The following is a 24,735-nucleotide window of genomic DNA, read 5'->3' on the forward strand; positions in this document are numbered from 1 at the left end:
TTTAGAAATTGTACTCAAGTACATGTAAGCCAACTTATTTTTAATTGAGTAAGAGTTAGAAGTATCCAAGAAATTACTCAAGTAAGAGTAAAAAACATGCAAGTGCAACTTTTTTGATTACATGCAAAATGGATTATGGTGGGAAATTAGCACTGAAACACAGTGGTGATGCTTTTCTACATTAGAAACAGGGAAGTAGGTCAGTTTTGATTGGAATATAAAGGAAAATTCTGGAAGAAAACTGGTAAAAGACTTACCAGGCTTTTGGCTCCAAGGAATAGTTTAAATTAAAGCATATTTATGTGGCCCAGTCAAAGCCCAAATCCAACTGAGAGTATGTGGCAATACTTAAAATATTCATGTTCAGAGTTGCTTTCTATCCAATTTGGCAGCTGAGGCCGTTTCTCAAACATATCCAAAAGCTTGCACAATAGCAAAGCTGAATATCTCAAGGGGTTGAAAGGCACATTTCTGAAAAAATATATAACTTTCCATCCACATAATAATGTTGTTAATTCAACATTAACAACATTAGATGCTGGTCTATTGAAGCAAATCCCAATAAAATACACTGATGTTTCGCCTTATAATGTCATAAAAATCCCCAAAAGCTCAAGGAGTATGAATAGTTTTCCATACAACCTAACAAGCACAAGTCAGCTGGTATTTTCTTCTCTTACCTGTCCCCGCTCCCAGCCTGACTCCTCCTAGGAAAACATTGCTGGACAAAGCCTCTTTGTCCCACACGGTCAGCTCAAGGCAGATGTTGTTGAGGTCTCCGTCCTGCAGGCCGCAGTAGGTGAAGGTGTGGTTCCACTGCGGGTTCACGGTGCGTCGCTCCACCGCCGTCTTGTGCTTGGTTGACTTGTTATTGTCTGGGAGGAGGTATCTGTGGGAGAAAGTTTACAACTTCTCGTTACTCTACCGTGCTGCATGCACAGCTGAACACGGACCAGAGTGTCTCTGTTAAGTGATTCTTAACATTTGCTATCAGAAAGTGAGTCAGTGAGCACAAAGTAAAGATTATTTAGGGCAAAAATATTGTCTGAAGCAGCAAGCAAGAATCAAAAGATGAAAAAATGAAGTGACAAAGTCTTAAAACATTAAACAGTTTGAAGGAAAACATACAAAAAGCTTTAATTGAATATGAAAAAAACAGAAAAAAGTTTGAATGATTTCTATTTGAAGTGTCTTTCAATGTAAATTTTTAAGGTTACCAATAGATAAGTAATTTCAAGGCAACCACAAACAGGCATAGACAATTAGCATGGAAGAGGAAAAAGGACTAGATTTACCAGACATACAAACAATTGACAAAGGCTAAAATGAGTACTGAAATAATGAAACATCACATAAGATATGTCACAAAAATACATAAAAGGAAAAATAGAAAAAGAGAAGCAAGGGCCAGTAAAAACGCTTTATAAAGAGATTTTTACAAAATAGATTGATTGAAAAACACTCACGGTAGCCCTCATATTAAAGAATGCAAAGACATTTTTAATGTTGTGTTGTTTCATGTTTTTGCAAAAAAACATGAAACAACACAATGTTGATGGTTACTGATTAATCAGAGTAGTAAAGGTACATTTAACGTCTTTTTTTTGTTTGTTTTTTTGTAACTTGAACATATTTACCAGTTTGGTAATTTAGTCAAAATTGAACTGGATAGTGAAGATCTTACAATAAATACATGTTGAGTGTAAAAGTCTTATTTTTCAGAAAACCTGAATCTCTCCTGTTAGACAATAAAGTAAAGAGCAGAACAGAGTCTGAAAACCCAATGATTTTTCCATACTTTTTTTTAATCCAGACGTTTAGTAATAAAATCCAATTCCACACTTTCCAAGCTACAAAATATCTACTTTTCCACAGGAATCCTGCATATATTAAGATTTTGTCTTGACAATAACGACTGACAGTTTCATAATTATGCCTCCATTATGCAGAATAAATGTCAACATCTTATGTGTCTGACCGTAAGAGCAACAGTAAATGTGTCCCCTCAAACATCCCAAGCTGTGTGCTGAATCTCATCTCACCCTTTCGTCACATCTCACCCTTTCACAAAAGGATCCGAAGTGCCTCCAGACTTGACCGCTGTTAGATTTTTGGCCCCTTTGACCAGCAGCTCGACCATGCCCCCTTTAGGCAGCGTGAAGCTGCTTGTCTTCTTGCCTTTCAGGAAGCTCTTCTTCACTGCAAACCCATGAGAAGGCACAAACAAAGTGGAAGGAAACAGATTTGTCAGCGCACATGATTTCAGTGCCGTACTTCAGAGACTACTGGGAATAAAAAGCTATATGTGAAAGATTTGATCTCAGAAGGAGTTCTGTTTTTAGCTGCTGACAACTCAAAAATGAGTCATAATTAAATAAAAACCTACAAGAAGAAATGTGTTTGACAATTCTCGGAGGGATCAACGTTTCTACACCTGAAAACAAAAACACAAACTAAAGACACATTCACACACATTGATCACTTTAGCTGATAATTAAGCTGCCTGTAAACATAAACGTGAGGATTAAAAGCTTTAAAGGTCCCGTGAGAAATGAAAATGGTGTAAAGTATTACTCAGGAGTTCTGCACTTTAGCTCTAAATTAAACAGAAAATGGGACATATATTAGTTCTAATATTTCACAGTGTCTTTATAAAGAAAGTCAGCATCTGGATGATCGATGACCCTTGAACCTATCCATATTAATCAAAGCTGTGAATGTGATGGATGTCTGGATGAATAAATCAAAGGAAGAGTGTGACAGATGGCATCCAGAGGTGTGAGGGGTAAAACAATACCCCTATTATTAAGAGTGGACTGGGTAGCCAGCTGCCAGCGAGCATTTTACACATAACCAAAGTCTGAATATAAATCTGTTTGAGTTTAAGAAGTAAAAATGTTGTCATTTGTCTCTGGGAATGAAAAGATTCACTGTAAATGCTTCTGTTGAGGTTGACAGATACCAACTTATACCTAATATTTTTACCCACTGATTGTGATCTAAACCATTCCAATAATCTCTGATTCTCAAAATAAATAGAGATGATATTGAACATACAGTACTAGCATGAGGTTTACATCGAGTCCGCATGAGCATGAGTTTACTCTTTTATGGCTCAATAACTTTTAAGAACTAGAAATGGTTTGAAATAAAAAAAAGAATAAAATGTATACATATACGAACTCAATGCACTAAGCTTTAAATAAATGCTTTACAGTCACCAAGAAAGAGCTAAAATAATTCTGTGTGAATGTTTTAAAACTCTTCTATGCTTAATTTAAATTGCTTAAACGCCTGGTATGAATTTTCGATTTGTAAAAGGGTTGAGGTCGGGGATTTGGACTGAGAAGTTTACTGACAGCCTGTTTTATCCTGTTTAAGATTTCTGTATTGGTGGAGGACAAACGTGCAGCTCCAACAGAACAATTGTATCAATCTGACTCAAACCTCCCCCCTGAGATGGAAAAAAAACCAACAAAAAACTGTTTTTAGTAATCAAGAAACTATCAGGATGATGATGGTTCCTAAGCCCCAACTTCCAAACGACTGGAATTTTATTTTTAGTAGTTTATTTTCTTTTGAGCTCGACAATTTCTGAAATGAAAAGTGGTGAGATATCCTCCACAATTTTGCCAGAAGCCCACTGATGTCAACTAAAAGCAAATAATCAAGGTGCAACTTGGTAAGGGACATTTAAATAAACATTAGTGGGGGTGTATTTATATTTCTGAGCCAGTATGTATAATTTTGACCAGTGTGAACAAAAGAAAATCCACAATAAATTCAATAGTTTAGAAAAAGATTAAAGTTGGTGTGTTAGCTTTCTGCCCTGGAAAAACAAAAAGCTCAAATATCTCTTTAAGAGCGCAAAACGACATCTCCTGTGCATGTAAACCTTTCATGGTCAGTTTCAGTCATTCAGGATTTCCTGTTAATAGATAAAATGTGCCAAACCTGAACCTGAACTATTTGAACAAGGCAGAGTATTCATTCCACAGTTTTCATTACATTTCATTTTGAATCATATCGAGAAGCAGGGTGGTGAAATTTCCCAGGGAAACAAACAAACAAATTCCCAGCTGTAAAAAAAAAGAAAGCAAACCTTCGTCAGTACGAAAGCTGAAGATTACAGTAAAATTAAATTTTTAAATGCAGCAGGTGGTGGTGAGTATTCAGCTGCATCTAATTTACTGTGGACGAACTGAGGAAAGATTTAAAGTATCCTGTGCCATCTTAAACAAGGTCACTGTCTGAAAGCCTTCCTAAAACAATTAAAGCTTCTCACTTTCACCTTTCTGATTAATTTCTGGTTAGCTGCAGCTGTAAAGTTGTGTTACTGTGTGACTTTATCAATTCCATCCTGATAAATTAGTTTTGCATGACACTTTGAAGGGGAGCAATCCACAAAAAAGACTAGGAGAGGTAAAGTGGTGGTTGGAGTGTATACTCAGGCTTAAATCTGTGTTGGCGTGGATGTGTGTGTGTGTGTGTGTATTCAGCTTCAGCACCTGTTTATTGAAATAGATTAGAGTTTGTCCAGGCGAATGCTTGTTCAGACGATGCTGATTGCAGTCAGCTGCAGGTAAAAGTCAGAAAATGACTAAGTACCTCATTTACATACAGTTCAAAACTAAATTATTCCTTCAAAATTATGCTAATCAGAAAAAAAGCCATTGAACTGAAAGTGTGAAAAAAAAATTTTTGAGTTGAGTTTTGTCCTTTGTGTTTTACAAATTAACATTTTCACATCCTACTTGCTAAAAGCCATCAAGATGTTGGAAGATAAGGAACAGAAAATAATCTCAACTGTTTTTCCCCGACTTTGCAATAATTGGTGATGAAATGGGAGCAAGTAAAGGCAACTTTTTAATAGCGACTTGTTGGGTCAGATGGAACCGAGTGTTTAATTATAGCTCAGACTGGGTTAGGAGAAAACTGTATTCATGCTTGTTAAAAATGATCGGCTAGCTGGTGGATTACTCATTATTACAAGCTCCTGCTGAGCTTCCAAACAGCGTTCTCACCCTCGGAGCTTCCTTTTATAGATCAGCAAAAGAAATAATAACTTCCAGAAAAACAAACTTAGAAAGTGGCTACCTATTTCAAACTAAAATTGATTTAAACCCCAGCCTGTTATAAGTTATGCAATTCTGGTCAGCAGTTCACATAAACTCATCATGGGTGTGATTGTCATATTATTTTCTTATTGATTTATTTTACTACTTTTGTCCAAGGAGAAAAGGTGAAAGTTTGAGTGACTATTATAGATTTTGCTCCAATCCACAGTCAAAACTATACATATTGACTAAAAGCAGGATGGCAGGATGTCACTTTGCAAATGGCATCACATTTTTTGTAACATTTTCTGATGTAAATCTGGCTAGATTTGATTAATCATCTTGGGAGAACATGAAGGAGGCACCGTTTATTGGTGCAGACTTGGCTTTTGAGCAAAGTGTCCAAACACAAAGGTGAAACAGACCTTCAGCATGCTGCTGCCACCACCAGCATGCTAACCAGTTCAGCGCACTGAGGATTAAAAGGTCCATCTTGACTCCTTCAACCATTATTCTTGTTGCCAAAAAGTTCTTTCTGAACATCCAAACACACTTTCTGTCACCTGTGATTTCACTGAGTTCAGCTCGGTGTGAAACATACCTTGAACCTGGTCCAGAGGCAGTGTGAGGTTTTTCTCTGCAGGAATGTACTTCAGCACAACTGTCAGCTCTCCTTTGTAGTGCATGGTGGAGTCAGTGCTGCTCTCTACCTGCACACACATGCATAAACTATCCTGAAGCATCTGAAGCTGCTTTAAAGGAAGATCATATATGACAAATTGTACTGCCACTGGCCACCTTGGGCTGCAGAGAGTACCACTCCTCTATCTGAGAGTCGAACTCCCAGGAGTCAAAGGTCAGCTCCACTTCTCCCAGGAAGCTGTTGTATCCAAAGCGGTCATGGTGCCACACAGACACCTGCAGGGTTCGAGTCTCCAGCTGCGAGTGGCTGATCACGTACTGAAAAACGGAGGAGAACAACAGCTTTTTGAAATCTGTTATTCAGACTCGACCGGGATGATTTTCTGTGACTGACTCTCAGGTTCTCGTTAAAAACCGGGTTGATGGTGTTGGGTCTGATGCTCGTCTTCCTCTTGCTCTGGCGGGACGTGTCAGGAAGCAGGTAGGTCTTCACATACCTGCCAAAACAAAGTCGTTCTTTTTTCCCCCCACATACGCCACACTGACATGACTCTATGCAGAGCAAATTATTATCAATTGTCATCAGAAAACCTCCAAGAGCTCTTACGCGTCTGTGCGCTGCCTCCTGTCGTCTCCTGTTGCCAGGTTGTAACACTTTTTCACCAGAACGTTGAGGACGCCTGTTTTGTAGCTGTAGCTGATGTTGAGGAGAATCTCGCCGCTCACCCTGGCGTTTCCGTAGTCGCCCGTCTCGCTGTACATGCTCATCATGCTGTTGAGGCTGCTCTGTGATGCCAACATGACAGATAAGACATGAGACGAGGAAGAGGAGGAGACGTGGGTCCAGTTTTTATAATTTCCCATCACCTCAGCTAATAGCTTATAGGAATAGATGGAGGAATTATAGCACAAAAATGAGACGTTCTCTGTGTTTATCAGAACTACAAAATGTAATAAACTGTAGTAAACAAAATCTTTTTTTGATAAGAAGATGAAGAAAAATGTAACAAAGGATCAAATAAGGAGATTTATTAGCAGTACACAATAAACCAGAGGTTCATTTCAGCTAAATAAAAATCAGAGCCGCAAATGTTATATCATCTTCTGAAAAGAAAAAAAAAATCATTTTTGATAAATATTTACCACAGAAAATGTTTTGTCATTTATCAGCAATTTATCTTTCAGTGCATTAATTTCATGAAAGAGAAAATGCTAAAACCTCCACTGGTTATTATAATAACATTAGTTGGTTCTTTAACATTTTAGCCAAGGTTATTAAGAGCCGATTACAATGCACATTACAATCACATTACAATCTGTAGTTTTTCCCACCTAGTGGGAAAAACTACAGATTGTAATGTGCATTTATTTGACAATCTGAAACAATTAAGTGCAAAAAGTAAAAAAAACCTAAAGGGGAGCAGACCATTTTCCACACCACTACTTAACCAGATGATACAAATATTAGAAAACAGACAGAAATAAAAATAGCAAACCATGATGGAGCTACTTAAAGGCAATGTGAACAGTTAAAACTGCAGCAGTGTGGTGTTTTAATAGAGAGCTTACGCTCAGCTGCAATGCTGTGTTGACTGAGTTTTACCCATTTGAAACCAAAGGAACAAACCTAATTGTGTCTCTTGCACAATGCATACATACAAACTTCATTTCTCTATGAAGAAAAGAGTCCAAACCACAATGGTAACAGCAGGTAATTAACTCTGGAATAAGACTGACTGCTGGTAAACAGGAGGAGATAAAACCATCTGAACTCAGTTGGAATTAATCCATGCTGTTTTTCACAAAAAGGGAAGTTTGCTTCATGTATTTCCTCCAGCTACCGACTGTGATGAAGACTTTTTTTCTATTGTGGGGAGTTATGGAAACAATAGAGACAAATCTTAGCACAAACATCCACTGAGCCAGGCAGGTGTATGCAGGAAAGGTTTTTATATATTATTGAGCGATGGGTGCAATATTTATGCTACGGTACTGCAGCATCTTTAATGTAGCAGGAAAACAGCAGCATGCAGAAACGTGAAACACGGAGACTCACAGTCTCAGCATCCGAGTCGGGGATGTTTAGGTACCCCCACCTTCTTTCTGTGCCGGGAGTGGAGGACTGGATTCAGAACGAGCCGGGAGGAGAGGAAAGAGAGCCAAAGGAAAGGAGCAGAGGTTGTTGAAGCTATAGGCAGAAAATACAGCAAGACTGACACCAGAAAACCCCCATCATGCACATACTGTTACCGTGGTGATTATCAGATAAAACCGCAGAGATTAACAGTGGTTGGAAATCAGCAAAGATGGACAGCGCAAACAAGCAGCAAGATAAGAAAGTGGAGAAATGTTTCTGTTCTCACTGAACCAAAGAGAAGTCAGAGAGATAAGAAGCACACATCAAAACATAGCTATTTACTGGATACTTTTCATACATTATACGCACATACTGTACATGTCAATGAATTAGAATATTATAGAAAACATTAATTATTTAAGTAATTCTGGCTATAGGTGTACTGCTTTATGGCTTGCAGCTGATAAAAAATTAAGAATTTCACATATTTGCATTTTTAATACAGAAACCTCATTCCACTGAGTAGTACTGTATGTACTCAGTACTTGATTGAGGCTAATTTTGCATGAATTACTGTATCAATGCAGTGTGGCATTGAGGTGATCAGCCTCAGGATGTATAAAAGTTCCAGAGGTGTGAATCCATATTAAAGACGATGTATGTAAATTGCTTTAATGTAAAGAATCAATAGATAACAAAAATGGTAACAATTTATTTGAAAGGGTGTGCATAAGACTGACATTACACTGTCATAAACATGACATAACAATAGTCATGAACCTGAAGGAGTCTTTATGAATGTTTAAGACTGTTGTCATGAAATGTCTTTCAGTAAATAATTACATTTTAATGCAAAGTTGATTCTTTCAATTGACTTTTAATGCAACTTTTAATGCATTTTTGCATTAAAAGTGTCGTAATTTACCAAAAGACACTTCATGACAACAGTCATAAACATTCATGAAGACTTATTCATGTTAAAGACAGTGTAAAGTCACATTTGTGACAGTGTAATGTTAGTCTTATGCACATCCCTTCAAATAAAGTGTTACCCAAAAAATTTAAAGCTTCATCTTAACATGATATATCTGTTATTTGCCATACTTGTATCAAACATCTGGTGAACCTCTGAACATCTGCACCAATAAATCCTGCCGAAACAGGACATTCCTTTTGGACTTACATTTCTACATTTTCCACAAATAAGACAGCAGAAGTCTCTCAGTCACCCGCGTGAAAGCATGTTTTCACCACTCACGTCACTCTGATGACACAAAGCAGGAACTCTCCAGCATCTCACACTATTACTGCGTCATGTTAGTTTGCTTAAATGCAGCAGGTTGGTGAGAGTGGGAGGTTTTCTTGACATGGCTCATCCCGTGTTAGCACAGTCAACACAGAGAAAGCATGAATGTCTTACTCTGAGGGCATGTGTGCACAAGGACCAGGGCCGTGTCTGAGTGGTAGGGGAGCATGTAGGACTTTCCAGAGGCTGTGTGTCTTTGTTTGTGCTTGCTTTTACTCGGCGTTACCGTTGATGCGGCGTTGCTAAGGCGTCCACCCCTACTCAGGCTGTGTGCCGACATCAGGGCATCGATGTCTTCCTCTGCGTCCTCGTCGGAAAACTCCTGCAAGAGATGGCGTTCAGATGAGCGTGACATCTTGAAGGTCTGATCCAAACATCGCTGAGTGGGCGGACGGAGTCGGGCCCGGCCTCTGTAAATTCAATCAGTCAAATCCGGACACAGTGTAGTAATCTGGTTTTGCTGCTTTTACAGTAAACTCGAGAGCTTGACTGGAAGAGTGGGCAAAGGAAGACAGAATCAGCGAGGGTTTCTCTGAACTGCTTCAAATGCAAATTCGTGAAGACAAAACAAAGCGGCGCCACATGCTGGTCGCCTCATCCTTCACCATTTGCAAACTACATCTGTTTAGATGCTCTTTGAAGTGAGCTCTGATGTGAAATTAGCATTCAAGCCCACAGCTGACGGATCTCAGTGAGTTTATCGGCCCACACATCCCAAGTTTGATGCGGTTACACAATAAAGTACGTCGCAGGTGAGGATTTAAGAGAGGTTAGGACTGAATATTCATTATCTGTTCACTTCAGAGTCTGAGGAATCAGAGTGTTTGGGGTGAATTTGTTGGAAAAAGTATGATCACTGAGCAGAAAAGATGAGACAAAGCGACCGCGCTCACCGCTTCGTTGAGCCCGGGGACTGAGCGGCTTCTCAGGCTTAGGCCATCGTCGCTGTGGTCAGATCCCGGAGCTGACAGGTCCATCTCTGAACGGCTGTGATCTGGTGCCGGGAGGGAGGGCAGAGGAATGAATGAAGAGGCAGCATTCCAAGTTTAGTAGGTCAAAAGATGAAAAAATTCAAGCAAAAATTAAAAAGTACTTCAAATGTAAAGGTCTTTAACTATCATACATTTAATCTGATAATGTGGGACTTTTACTTATTGATTCTCATAATCTTGGCAGCATATTTCCTCTGGTTTGGAGAAATCTAACGTGCTACAGTCCTTCTTAAACCGTTTTTGATTTGAAAACAAACTCTAAAAGGCTTTTTGAAGACGTGTGACAGAATAACTCTGCAGCATGTGTCCCAAAATTTATCAAAAAACTAAAAAAAACATGACTTATGGGGGGTAAATACTTATGTAAACACTTTTTTAAAAATAAATATTTTTTTTATTTTTTATTTATGCAAATTTTTTTATTTATGCAGAAATCAGTTTCACATTGACATACAAGGTGTTTTGGGGGGTTTTTTTGCAATTTTTTGTTCAAATTTTATTGCTCATTGATTGTAAAAGCAATAATTTCTTGCCTGCAAGTCTTCCCTTTCTCTCTTTCAGTTGTTTCTTTTTGGGTGATAGAACACACAGCCAGCAACTTTGAGGAGGTTGTTGATGTTGATTATTACCTCAAACCTTAAAGCATGAAGCTGATGATTAAATCCCAACAAACTGTAAATTGCCTCACTAAATCAGACACTTAATGTGAGTAACAGGCTTAGTTACATTTGATTTTATGGTCTTTGGCTTCAATGAGGCTTAAACCATAGATTAAATAGACTAGATGTTAATTATTGAGCTTCAGAGCCACATGGGATATTTTCTGATCTTTGCAGGGAGCTGCTGCTGTTTTCCTGCCTTGTAGTTTTTTTTTTTTTTTTTGCTAAGCTAATTGCCCTCAGGCTCTCACTCAAAACTTAAAAAAACAAAATTAAAACTGATTTCCTCTCAGTCTACTTGTTTTTTTCTCTTGAAACTACTGAATTATTCCCCTGTAGGTGTCAGAAAAGGGAAACTAGAATTTAAAATTAGAAGAGATCAAAAACTTTGACCCAAGCAGCTTCCTGCTGAAACAAAGCGGAGGATCAGACGACTCCTGCAGAGGAACCAAAATCATTACTAATCACATAGTCTGTTAATTAAAGCAAACAAAGGAGCTGTGATCTGAAAATAGTGCAGGAGAGAACACCCTCCGCCCTGACGGTTCTGCATATACCGCCTGACATCTGTGGTGACGACTGGAGATCTGGCACTAATCAAAGCCATCCTAAAACCTTCACACACTCCAGTAAGAAGCTGAGATAAAGGCTCTGACACTGAATGAGACAAAGAAGAAGAGATCATACTTAAAAGAACAGAAGAGCAGCAGCTAGAGATGAAGGAGCCGAAGTTAATGGTGTAATTTGCGGAGACGTGACTCCTGCTCTCAGCAGAGGGACTAATTTTATCCTTCCTAAGACACTGAACGCGCTGAGTCGTCTCTCTCTGAGGTGAACTTCGACAGTCTAGCATCACCTCTGAAGTGATCTGCTGCTTCTAGCGCTTCATGAAGCTGTGAGCCGCTTATCAAAATGCTTGAGTGTGTGCTTGTGGGAGCTGTGAGACGGCAGCAGGCGTCGTGCTGCGTGGTTGTGAGGTGAAGACAAACAGGTCCATGTTGCTACCTGACGACACAGATGCACAGGAAACAGAGATGGTCGGTGTGCCCGAGTTTGCGAGGTGAAGTCCCGTCCCTTCCTTCTCAGGCAGACCCTCGCTGGAGCGCACACTGGCAACGCTTTCCGCTCCGTCGGGCTGCGTTCAAAAACAAACACACAAGCTGCTGGAATAAATGCTAACCTGAACACTTTATTTGGCGCTGAGTGTCTGTTCGGGTGCTACTGTCGCTGACCCTGACCCTCCGGTTGTTGCTGGGGTTGGGTGATTTAGCTGGAGTTTGGGAACGGAGATTGTTGGGGACCGTGGGCAAACCCGAGGACTCCAACGCCACTGCAATGCTCCTAAAAACAAGACACATACCAGTTAAACATCAATGATTATGACGGGCTCACAAAGCTCTGGTCATCCATGAGTGCAATTTAACATCGGCCTTTAAGAGTTTATTTGGTGGAGATATTAGGTGCACAAATTTTAAACTTGGACTTTCTTTAAGCTGTTTATGCTTAAATATATGAATACGCTCCACTAACAACTAAATATATCCTCTTGAGCTAGTTGCAAATAAACCACACACATTGTATAGCAATCAACAAGCTTCAGTTTTAATTATGTCTGAATATTAAACACTTCTCAGAACTGAAGTTTATTTAAACAGGCAACATTTCAGGCACTAACCTGACATTTAACCTGATTCATTTAGTTGTTTTTCCTTCTTTCGCATTATGATGGTGACTCCCACCATCTAAGGTATGGTCATCAAAGTTACTCAGAAGAAGAATTTGAATTCAATACATGTGAAATATAACAGCCTACAAAATGCTGCATCCAAAACATTGCAAAATTGGACCCACTGAAATGCAAATAATGAATAAATAAATCAGACTAACATGAAGCTTGTGGACTGATTTCAACCTAAACCCTACTGAAAATTTATGGAGTAAACTCAGTGGGACAGGAGACCAATTGATTTAATTAAATGTTTTCTGTGAAGTTTATTCTATAAACAATGGCATTAAAAAGTATTTAAAATGTACAAAATATTCCAGAGGTAATCCAAATATCAACTGTAGTAAGTACAAACAGGAAATGTCTGGCATTTACACACAAGAAGGAAGTCAAATAGTGTAAATATTTTATAGGCTTTTAAACTATTATTTATGTCCAGCAACCTTTTTAAAGACATGTGCTGTTACCGGGATGTTTAAATTAATCTTAGCAGATAATTTAACTTCATTAGTCGGGTACTTCATTCTGCCTCGTAATAAACTCATAAAAACTTACAAACCAGCAAACAAATGGTTCAAGTAAATCATTTTAGATCCAAAATCAATACGACGTACAGTACATGTCTATGATGGGTTCACATAAACTTCTGACCTGCACTGCTACAAATGTGGCTCCACAAACATAAAACAAAAACATTTCTATTCAATTCTAACATTATAAGTTAATATTTTTTGTACAAGAGATTGTGAATTTAAATGTGATGTTTGTCTTTTTGAACGCGGTGCCTCTCAGAATCATGCTTTCCTGTCTTCTTTTTAAATAATCGTCTCATCTGATTACTAATTGTTTGTATTTTATCAGGACTGACGCAGAGCAGCGGCCTCGGCCAGATCAGGACACTGAAACGGACCGATGAGAGAACGGTTGGCCTCTCAGGAAGGATTTCAGCCTTTTTAAATTCTGTTTTTATAAGAAACATTTAAATATTCAAGAGCAAACTGTAGTCCTGGCTCCATTAAACAGAGAGCTTAATGCCAGTTATTCTTTGAAGATGCCTCATCTTTTAAAGTACGATCAGATTGACGTGTCTGTGAAGAAAGAGGCATTGACGATATAAAGAAACTCTTTTTTTAAATTTAAAATTCCCAGGAAACCACTTTGAATCGATCTCTATTAAATAACACATCATCTGTCTAAGTGACGTTATCACTTAGAAAGATACACTTAATGCTGATAAAGCTTCAAAATCATATATTTGTTTATTTTTGTTAATCTAAATTATATTTTCTTTGTGTGTCACCTGTTTGAATGCTGACTCTGAGCAGAACGAACGCTTTGAGTATCTCCATCTGAAGACGACTTCATGCTGATACTGTCGACTCCGTTCCCTGGTTTCAGGGTGGCGCGGCTGCCTTTTTTACCAATTTTCATCCGTCTACACACACACGCACACACACACACACACACACACCCACACACACCCCCCCCCACACACACAGAGACATAGAGGTTATCTGCAGTGCGAATGAAGCAGATCTAACTAGTGTTCATTACTTCACAGCCATTACAGTCTCCACTTTATTACACTGATTTGTGGATTCCCCAGAGGAAACATAATGTAAATTAAGTTTAATTTCTATCAAATTACAATTATTGTTCCATCTACTTGCAGACATGAGGTGATTTTATCAGCATTTAGAAGGATATGGCAAGATTTTTAAAGACATGGCAGATGTAGAGCTAGCTGATTCATCAGTTTCACAAATAGCCATAAAGTTTAAGTAACTCATCAAGTACAGAAGATAATTTCTTCTAACTACGGAAATTCTCAGCATCATAATGAGACTCATTGGCTGCTGGTTGGACTTGGACTAAAGTAAAGTTTTAACATTAAAATCTTGAGGTTTGTTTGGATTTATTTCCATGTGTTTTATTTGCTTATCTTGTTGACCGGTTTCTTCCTGTTAGTGTTGTTTTCGTCTTTGAAACTTAAAGAGATGATTTTCTTGTTTGCTTCTCACCCACTTTTTCCCCCTCTGTTGTCGGTAGTTTTTAGATGTATGTTGTGCCTCAATTTGCTTTTCATCTGGTTGCATCCAGAGAGCTGTTTCCATCTAAAGACGCTTGTGAGCCGACTCTGAGCTCAGAGAGAAGATTTCTTTTTAGTTATTATTAAACTGGGGGACTGGAAATAGTGCCACAGCAGCCAATGGCAAACTCTTTTATATTTTCTTGCCTCCCACAACGCTGTCCCTAATCAAACAGTCCTACAGAGATCATATTTTATACCAAAGGAATTTAAAAATGAAGGTTTTCCATGCGTTATTATTGTTCATGCCTTTATTTCTCTTCACAGCGCCTGTTTTGTTGTCCTGCCAAGTTGCTAGAGGATTAAACATTGACTGAATCTGTTATGCTGCATAACATGCTATGTCATGTTATATGTTGCTACGCTGTTCTACATGATGCCATACTACGGCATTCCATGTAATGTTGTTTTATACAGTGATATGCTATGTTATGCAATGTGATATTATTTTATGGTTTTCGGTGGTAAACAACGTTATTTTATGTTTCCAGGTTTAAATCCCAGCCTGGGGAGTTTTCATATTCATGCAGGTTCATTATAACAAGAAAAAGACAAACATGTCAAAGTGGACTACTTCTAAACTGCAAATACCTGATAAAAAAAAAAAAATCTCTTTGCTTTTGAGAATAGCTAAAGCTCAGTGCAAAGTTCTTTGCCATCAAACCCGTCCAAACATTTATGATTAAGCAGATCATAAATGCTTAATCTAGTATTGTTTTGCGTCACGCCTTCAGAGACCACCAGACTGCAGCCAAGATGAGAAGCGATCACAGCTGGCAGAATCCAATTAATGTTTCTTTGCTTCAGAAAATGTATTTTAAAATACATCCCAGGTTTCTGACAAATCAAATAAATGTCCATTTGGTCATTTCAAAGGATCTTAGATTAAAGAGTGCACTCAGCTCAAAGCCCATTTGATTAGATTTGAGGTTATATTATCCTGTCTGCATGTTTCATACACTGTGTGGCAACAGAAATAAAAAGAAAACAGAAATAGTCAGGGACTTTTGGATTTATTGGTCCATCTGTAGCTGATTGTGACATATATTGACCGTCATTGGTCAGATAGGCTAATACTGCGCATTGTCACAACACTTATTTCCTGCCAGAGTTACATTGATTTTCTTCTCCATGCTTTTATGTCAATGATGGGAGACTGCAGGAAGTCTTCTCAGACACATCTAAAAGATTTTCAATGCGGTGAAGGCCTGGACTCCATCATGGCTGTTTTTCATGTGAAAATGCATCGTGAGCCCTTCGGATACGATCATAAGAATTTTCAGCAACCCATGTATTGGAATCTTACTTGATCTGAATCATCCATAAAGGGAGGTTCTAGATAAATTAATTCATGTAGAATAAATGTAAAGTTTTCATTTTTCCAATGTCTTATTTGTGGTAGACATACAGTATGTCAGTGATGTCAGTTTAAAGAATCAGAAAAAAGAAGCTGAAGGGAGAATGAAGCTAGTTAATTATCAAAGATTATGTTAAAATGCCTGACCATTTTGAGTTGAGCTGCAGCCTCCTCTTTTCTATTCTGGATGTGAATTTCACTGCATGAAACATATGCATGGCGACTTCCTCTTCATTACAATGGCTGCTGTTGATTTTATTTTATTATTTATCAGGATTCTGAGATTAAAGTCAGAACTGTCTTATTTTTTTTCCCCCACTGGCCTTAATCCTCTTCTGTAAATTTTAGATACATTTTATATTGATTTTTGATAAAAATGTATCTACTACATGTGATTGCTGTCTTTTATTTTTAATTAAAAATTAACTTTCAGACCAGTTGTTTGAACTTATTGTAGACTTTAATAAATTATGTAAAGCAACATGTTGCCCCCAGAGTGTCAAAAGGTTCCTCATTGCAGCAACATCACCATTTAGCAGATGGCAAACAACTAGGCGGTAGCAGCAAGATCCTTTGTAGAGCAGTTTGGTATTATTCAGTGTTATCTACTGAAATCCCTGTTTGAAATAGAAAAAGAAAAACATCTGTCTAGTAAAAATGACAGGATGTAAATATACTCAACATTGCTTGAACTTCTAGGCAAGTTTTAAGCTTGAATCTTTTTTCATAAATTGAGGACTTTGCTCTGACTTGATGTTTTTTTCTTGACTCTTCAAGTTTAATCCCTCCCTGAGTCCTTGATCTAAAATCTGTCTGACCGGTGTAAAATACTGACTGCTCATCACTCCATCCAGCCTCACTCCACACAACTCTTTGTGCTGCTTTCTTACCCTTTCTTTCTGGCACCATCCATGATGTTGCGCACTGCACTTCTGTTGGATTTTGGAGTGTCTGGTTTCTCTAAATCAGAGGACGCTGACAGGTTTTCTGTTGACTTCTTTTCTGCACCTTGTGACCAAAAACTCTATTAATTAATAAATTCTGTAATCGTACAGCACACAGCAGTCTTAATGGCTATAGTTATGGTTTTATGGTGTTATCGTTCAGACATTAGCAACCAGACTTACTTGCTGGGGCGCTCAGGATAGTCTGCTTGACGACGTCACTGCTCAGCGCTTTCTGCTCAAAGCGCCTGGACCGTTCCTCCAGGAACCACTCTCCAGTCACCACCTTCAGCTCCCTGATGTAAAAACACACAATCCAAGACACAAAGACCAGTGGGTGAGAGCCGAGCAAAGGGTTTTCTCCTTCCAGATGGGCTCAGTGCCATTACTCATATCAGGCACTGCCAAATTATTGGTTTTTAAGTACATGACTCCGAGAGGAAAAATTTTAAATATAAAATGCAGAATTTGGACAGAGTGTGCTTTGAAAACTAAAGCATAGCATTATTAAAAAAACGAAAAGATAGAGGAAAGGGCTGCTCAAAAAAGGTATTTATAATCTTTAATCTTTATTTTTATGTCAATTTCAGGTCAGTTTTTATTAACATGCCGATACAACAAACATTAGTTCAGTTATTTAAATGATGTACAACTAAAGAAGTCTAAAAAAAATAAATAGAGTATAAAAGATCTTGTCCATGTTATGCTGAAGCTGAAATTAAGGTTGTTAAAACTAGTAAGCATTTTTGAGACTGATGTCTTGATCCTGTTTCTACTAAAATAAATAATCTGGCTAAAATCACTGTGCAAAATGCATTATATTCGGTTGTTTTGTGAAATCTAAAAACCATTTGATGTGCTTAGATTGAGCTGGCATTAAAAATGACTGCTCCAACAATGAAGTCTGGTCACGGCGGCTCACGGTTGGTGGTTGTCACTGTAACGTATCACATTGTCCACATGCAGAGCATTAAGAGAAAGCCCCTGTCAGGGCAGATATTAAAAAAATCTATCATCATGAACAGAGTTCACTGAAGAACCAATAAATCTCTCCAAGTTTGACACAACCGGAGTAAGATGAACGAGACTGTGGTGAAACGACAGCTGACCCACACTTTCAGAAAGAAAAAGTGCAATAAAATGAAGCAGAAAACTTTAAAACTACAACAGACCAGATAGGTGTAAATAAAATCAAAAATTTAGTTGTGCTCACTCTGGGTATTTTGGAGAATATTCTTCATTTTGGCTTCATCTTTGTCTGCTTCAGATGAATCTTTTAAGAATATGGAAAATAACAGACCTTATATTTACAGACTCTTTTTCTTTAAGAGACTGTAACTGTAACTTAAAAAAAAAAACCCTAAATAAACACATAAACCTTTTTGTCTTTTGAGTACTTGATAAAAAAAAAAACCCAACATTCTATCAGGATTGATGTTGAGTCCTGCATTCGGAGTTTTTAGTCAGTAGGAACAGAAAAATATCTTTGCACTAAATAGCCTAAATTAACTGTTTACATTTTATTTCAGGCTCCATTTAGCATCCTGGGAAGTGTGGAGATTTATCCCCACCCTCATAAGTAGGACATATATGCTCTGCTGATTTCACTAATGATACATATGTTTTCTAGCATATTGAAAAAAAAGAAACTAAATACACTCACTGACAAACTGCAGCATCCAGAAGGAATAATCTAGCATGAACGAGAATTGGTGCATTTGCAGATCAAGGCTGCGTAATGTCTATGAATTCACATGCAAAGAACTGGAACACAGAGAAAAGCAACAGAGGACATAAATGGAGGTATCATGAATTATCAGATAATCAAACAGGCATTTAAAACAGAGAGTGGAGGCCAGCAGACACAGTAGATGCGTCAGTGATGCATTAGATGACATTACCAGCACTTAATGAAGATAAATGGGGGTTGTTGCATTTTGGCAATCCTTCAGGCTGAGCGGCTATAATGTGTGACTGTGCAACACATGGGGAATACTGATTTAACAACACAGGAACCAACAAGGCCCTTAGGTATGCGGTGTAACCCGCAACAAGCTGCAAGGAGTGAAGACGTGTTTTAATAGGCATGATGCAAACTGAAAAACCTTTGGGTTCGAAAATTAATCTTTAGAAATATTGTTCGTCTTTGTAATCGATTTGTTTAATTTTTATTTTCTTAAAAAACATTCAAATTAGTTATATTTTCTTAAGTTGCATCTCTAACTTTGGGTTCAAAAGTTATTTCAAAAATGTAGCTTTTTTTTGCAGGAATGTCTTTCAGGACAGAACAATGCTGAGATGCATTTCTGATCCAGATCTGCTTCCTTGGATTAATCCCCTCAGCAATGATCAAACTCCAACACTCAACATTTAAATGTTTCTCTATCACAAGGCTGAGGGCTATTGGAGGCAAAAAAAAAAAGATTTTTTTATATGTTGCACATTTTTGAACAGTTGATTGTGCCAGCATGTCAACAACACGTCAGATGTGAAAAGTCCTGTGTTCTTGGCCTACCATTCCTGGTGAAGCTCTCTGGAAGTGCTTACTCAACATTTGATCTGCAGAAACTTATAAAAATAGGTTTGTTAAAGTGTTTTATTGAACATAAGAAAGATGCCTCCAATATATAATGCATTAACTACTAACATACTGTAAATAAATAAAATTAAATACATCATCCGGAAAGATCTAAAAGTCTAATTTGGCATTGTCCAAGTTATTGTATTTATGAACTGTTCATAAAAATACAACACGTTTCATTTATTCTCACCTGAAAACCTACATTTTTGTCCAGCTAATTAGTATTTTAAGATATACATGCATTTGGGACAACAACTATAAAACAACTAATGAGTGATGTCTATAAAAGTTGAGAAACTGTCAACATCTGATTAATGGTTGTTTTTTGGTTTGTAAGGATTTTTTTTTTTTCAGAGTTAAACACAGCACCAAATCCCCAGAGGCCCTGATTGACAAATGGATGCAGATGTAGGATCATTAATCAAAAGCACACATGTAGAGTCCATCCCTCCTCTCAGTTTCTGTTCTGCCTCTCTACGGCCGACACACTTACGAAATCTTGGCACAGACGTTGCATCTCCACTTGCGTGAGCCGGCGATCGTTCCACGACAGTCGCTGCAAACGCGCAGCCGGCATTCATCGCAGAGTTCACCACGGTCAAAGATCAGCCCTAATGTTTTGAGGCAGCGAGCGCACTGCCGCTCCTCAGAGTCCTGCGGCCGGCGGGAACCTTTTCGCTTGATCTCCAGCAGGTCATTTTTTAACTTTCTGCAAAGCAGACAGAGAAGAGAAGGAGATAAGCAGACGGAAAAGAGAAGTAAAGAGATTTGGGGCGTTAAAATCCTTACCGTATCCTTTTCTCCTCACGTTTCCTCAGCTTCTCGTCTTTCTGCAGCACCTTCAGGATCATTTCCCTTTCATGCTCCAGCAGAAAGGACAAATTTAAATCCTCAACAGCTTTCTCCATTTCTTCCGTAGCCCAAATCAGCCCAGTGACTTTGTTTTGAAGAAGGAGTCAGTGGGGACTACATTATACTCTTGGGCTCTATGATGCCCTGCAAACAATCACGTGGCTCGTCTGCTGTTGGCATTGTACAACTTCTGATTTACAAAGGTCTGGGCGCTGCAGTGTTTGCTTTTGAAGTCCAGAAGGAAACCTTTAAGACATGAATGAAATCCTGAAAAGATCAGAGAAACAAAGACATACATCATTAACAAGTATCTATGGATCAGAGTTTAAAAAATCTCTGTTAACAACAATTAATAAATCTGTCTATTGTCCAGTTCTAAAAACAAGAATAAAAGAGGAACTGATAGTAATTGGTAGATATCTGACAGCTCCACAGCGCCTCAACAACCAACCAATTAGACCTGGAGTACAGCAGCCATGTTTCTCTGCTTCCATTAGCAAAACCTCGACAGCATTTTCCTCTAAAAGCCATTACCAGACTTTTACTTATCTGTACACCTGCATGCCAGTCGTTACAGCAGCAGGGCTTTTTACCAACTCCGGAGACCACAGCAAGGCTGGAGATGTCTCTAAGTTAACCACCACCAAGTACTCTGGTGTAAATTTACGTTAAAGTGTATCTGAGGCAATGGAGAGGCCTCCAGTCTTGTTTTTCAATTCAACAAAAGTATTCTCTCATCCTTCCAAATCATTGATATCAGGTGTTACAGTCTGGTACTGCAGGCGTATAAACTCCAGCAGCGAGGATTGCAGACTGCGTCTAAAAACATTAGTGAAAAAATGCTGTGAGGCGTTAATTGAATTACAGCAGACCAAAATGAAAAGATGCAGCCTGTACAATACGTCCAGTTGTGTTACAACAAACGGAGTGATTTGGAAATCGGGGTTTGGTAGCTTGCCTGACTTCACTGTGTCAAGCACAAAGTTTTGTGCGTATGGGGCTATGGTGGGGCCAATTAAAATTTCAGTGAAGGAAAGTTTTACGACTACCAAGACATTTTGGACAATTTCATGCTTCCAACTTTGTAGGATAAGTTTAGAGACGGCCTCTTCTAGTTCCAACATGTACGAACATCAGTGCACAAAGCAATGTCCATAATGACATGGATGACCATTGTCATCCACAGACAGGCAGCTCTGAAAGCTATATTTCAACATTTGGAGTTAACTCTATGTTTTGATTTTGCCTCAGTGAGTTTTATGTTGCTGAGTTGGCCGACCTGAAAGATTTTTAGGTTCAGAAAAGTCAGTGAAGGTGCATTTAATTTCTTTTCTATGACTTCTTTCTCACAATTTGCTTTTTTCACTTCAGATTCAGGATCATCACTTTGTTGGAAACTGCAGCTTTTAAATGACTTACTAATTAAAACCTGGATCAAAGCCATTGATTAATGCTTCCCAACACATCTTTCTTCTAAACAATGCAAAAACTACATGTCAGCCTTCTGAAACATTCATCCAGATAATGAATGAAACACCTTCTAACCCATTTTTTCTGCATCAAAAAGCTAATAGTCACCTTGATATAGCATCTTTCATTCAGGGATTAAAGCTAAGAATCAAACAGTTGGTGCATTGGATATTTGTTTCAATGCAATAACATTTGGGAAGCAGTATAACTGAACAATTAACCCTCTGATGGATGTTTTCACCGTCTCAGCCAGCAATCTTGATTACAGATGGTCCACTGAGAGCGATAAAAAGCAGTAAAAATGTCCCTCCTTCATGTGGAGCGGGAATGGTGAGTGGCTTTGATTACTGCTGATAAAAGAGGAACTGATAGTAATTGGTAGATATCTGACAGCTCCACAGCGCCTCAGTAATAGTGATTATGAGTGATTCTCATCTCTGAGAAATAGTGTGTCTTAAATCAGAAAACAAATCAAAAATATTGTTTCTGGAGCGGCAGTTCCTGATTAAATAAACAGATGGGAAAAATTTTGCAAAGAAAAAAAAATATATAAATCACCTTCTCCATCCATCAATAGCTCTTGAAACCAACAGAGTAACGTGAGCAGCAGAGCATTTATGAGGAAAAGGAAATCCTGCCTGAGCCTGGGTAATTGAAGTTGAGGAATAAAAATTCAAAGGAGAACAAGTATCAGCATAAGCTCACACCAGCCTCCTCCACTCCTCATTCATCCTCTTTCTTCTCTTGCCTCTTCCCTTCACTTTACATGAATTAGCACTGATGAACCTGCACCATCAAAACTTCATTTGCAGCCAAAGGCACATCATGAAATCAGTGATTATGAGCATTTTAAGCTGCTCTGCGCCCAATGAAGACATCTTTTTTTTGAGGCTCGCGGTGCTCGGCGAATAAAGAAAACAAGAGGGGTTTGAGAATCCTGCAGATTTGAATTTCATTACAGCTCTAAATACAGACTATTGATAGACTGCACTCAGCCATAGCAGCACTTGAACTATATACAGCAAGTCGCATATGAATTATTTTAGCAAGCAAACATGATTGTATCCAGGAAAAATAGGGGAATAATCAGACATTTTATTAAAAAGCCTCAAGTTGAAAATTTTTGGAAAAATAAAAAGAGAAAGTCTGAGCTTTCAGATACTTTTTACCAACCCCCTCGGTCTTTAATTATCTTGTTAGCTGTTTCCAGCCTAGAAAAGGTCAGGTAAATTAAATGTCGTTATTCAGACTCTTCAAACCTTTTACCAGCAATCAGCAGCTGTGCGCTCATCCAAAGCAGCTCTCCAAGACTTTGAATATTAAAAGTTATGCCAGAAACCAGAAGGAGTCTATGAGTGAGTGCAACGTGTTTATGACCGGTAGCAGGAGTGGGGAGAAGGGAAAATTTTCAGAGAAACTTCTCTTATTGTAATCAGTTTATTAATTAGACTCAAAATTATTTTCAGCTTAATTTGCCTTGACCTGTGACAAGAAGATCGAATGCCTTGTAGAAGCGCTAAAAGTTTGGGCTAGCAACAGCACTCTTCCTGTGTTACTATGGGGATTCAAACCTGTTTTTACTACTGTGGTGAATTTTAATATGACGTGAGAGAAACCACAGAGAGGAAGTATAAACTTAACATATTTTGTTTGAACTACTGGGACATGTCAGCTGTTGATTTAGGCTTCAAGAGAGCAAGAGAGAGCAAGACTTAACATTGGTGACGAGAGGCTGAGCAAAGTTGCTCTGTTTCCACCCGCTGAGTTTTAAACCTCTATCTATACGGCCCATGCAGAAATGTTGGCAGGTTTTTGGAAAATCTCAAAGTTAAGGTAAAGGTTAGCATTCCCTAGTAAGTGCACACAGAGACTGCTGTGCTAGTTTTGCTAACCACATTAATCACTAAAATAAGACACAAAAGGAAGCTCTCTCAAGATGTTGCTTCTTCTACACTAAGTGGGTATTAACAGATCATAACAGGATGTCAGAAAACATTTAAACTGTTTAAAACATACGGTCTTATTGTTCTTAAAGAGGAACCAAAATTGGTAACACCTGTTCTCAGAAAATAAAAGAATAACAAAAATAGTCAATCAGAAATCATATTGCTGCTTATATTACACTTTAAAGAGCAGAATGACAAAATGTATCATTTTCTACAGAAATAAACGGGGCTTATATCTGATTATTTGTGAGGGATAAATGCAGTCAACAGTGTATTTTTTGTATTTTATAAAGTTGATTTTGTAACATAAACATCAAACCTAGATAAAGGGGTAATGTTTACTTAAATAGCTCTCCAAAATGTTTTGAAAGTATTATAGATATTTTTATCACAGCTATAATAATATATTATTTCAGCATCAGTATTGATTGCAGCCTTTTTGTTTTAAATAAGAAGTTTTCTAACATGTTGAACCATTTCCAGGTCCTACATTGTAGCATTATAATTATTAGATTGTCTGTAGATGTTTGTAGAAATGTATTTCTGTGAGTTTTAAAGCTTTTTTGCTTGTTTGTTTATATCCTGGTAGGTAATCCAAAGCACCACAGCTAATAAAGTTTGTTATGAATATTTAAAGCAGGAAGCAAAAACAAATACCTGGACAAAGATACGTAACCTCAGCCTGCTGAACCGCACAATTCTCCCAATTGTCTGGGCATACATGACAAACGCTCCGTAAACACTGCCAATAAAGCGAAACTAATATTTATCTGAGCTTCTCTCACATTACAGAGGAGCTGTGTTAGTCTCTCTTTCTCTCTCTGTGTGTGTGTGTGTGTGTGTGTATAGGGGTGTTGTCCTGACGGTACCTTCCCTAAGAACACATGACACACATTCCCCGGTGCTGCTTGCTCTGCCCTGAGTAAACACGAGTGTGCTGCAAAACTTTCCAGACGAGGAAACACACTTTCTCCTTAGCTCTGCACCAAACGACAGGGACTCTCAGCTTTTTAAACATCTTGGCTTTCACCTGTTCC

At 38.2% G+C, this 24,735-nt stretch overlaps 1 protein-coding gene across 4 annotated transcripts in view; it reads right to left on the bottom strand.

The window, feature by feature from the left end:
• The window catches only part of sytl5 (synaptotagmin-like 5), a 45,175-nt gene that overhangs the window by 2,728 nt on the left and 17,712 nt on the right, over window positions 1-24,735 (bottom strand). The window contains exons 2-17 of one of the 4 annotated variants that reach the window (XM_028023847.1): window positions 20,220-20,549; window positions 19,924-20,139; window positions 17,033-17,145; window positions 16,796-16,913; window positions 13,760-13,894; window positions 11,972-12,074; window positions 11,739-11,868; window positions 9,976-10,076; window positions 9,309-9,404; window positions 7,756-7,821; window positions 6,307-6,485; window positions 6,094-6,196; window positions 5,856-6,017; window positions 5,659-5,767; window positions 2,061-2,199; window positions 681-889 (exon numbers count right to left, since the gene is read on the bottom strand). In XM_028023847.1, coding sequence (XP_027879648.1) covers window positions 681-889; window positions 2,061-2,199; window positions 5,659-5,767; window positions 5,856-6,017; window positions 6,094-6,196; window positions 6,307-6,485; window positions 7,756-7,821; window positions 9,309-9,404; window positions 9,976-10,076; window positions 11,739-11,868; window positions 11,972-12,074; window positions 13,760-13,894; window positions 16,796-16,913; window positions 17,033-17,145; window positions 19,924-20,139; window positions 20,220-20,338 — 2,098 coding nt within the window. In that variant the 5' untranslated portion in view covers window positions 20,339-20,549. Of the gene's footprint in view, window positions 1-680; window positions 890-2,060; window positions 2,200-5,658; window positions 5,768-5,855; window positions 6,018-6,093; window positions 6,197-6,306; window positions 6,486-7,755; window positions 7,822-9,308; window positions 9,405-9,975; window positions 10,077-11,738; window positions 11,869-11,913; window positions 12,075-13,759; window positions 13,895-16,795; window positions 16,914-17,032; window positions 17,146-19,923; window positions 20,140-20,219; window positions 20,550-24,735 lie in introns of all 4 variants that reach the window. The other 3 variants (XM_028023846.1, XM_028023849.1, XM_028023848.1) reach the window with 3 other exon arrangements.

The sequence above is a fragment of the Xiphophorus couchianus genome, chromosome 7 (assembly GCF_001444195.1).
Source record: "Xiphophorus couchianus chromosome 7, X_couchianus-1.0, whole genome shotgun sequence".
In the NCBI taxonomy this organism is placed as follows: domain Eukaryota; kingdom Metazoa; phylum Chordata; class Actinopteri; order Cyprinodontiformes; family Poeciliidae; genus Xiphophorus; species Xiphophorus couchianus.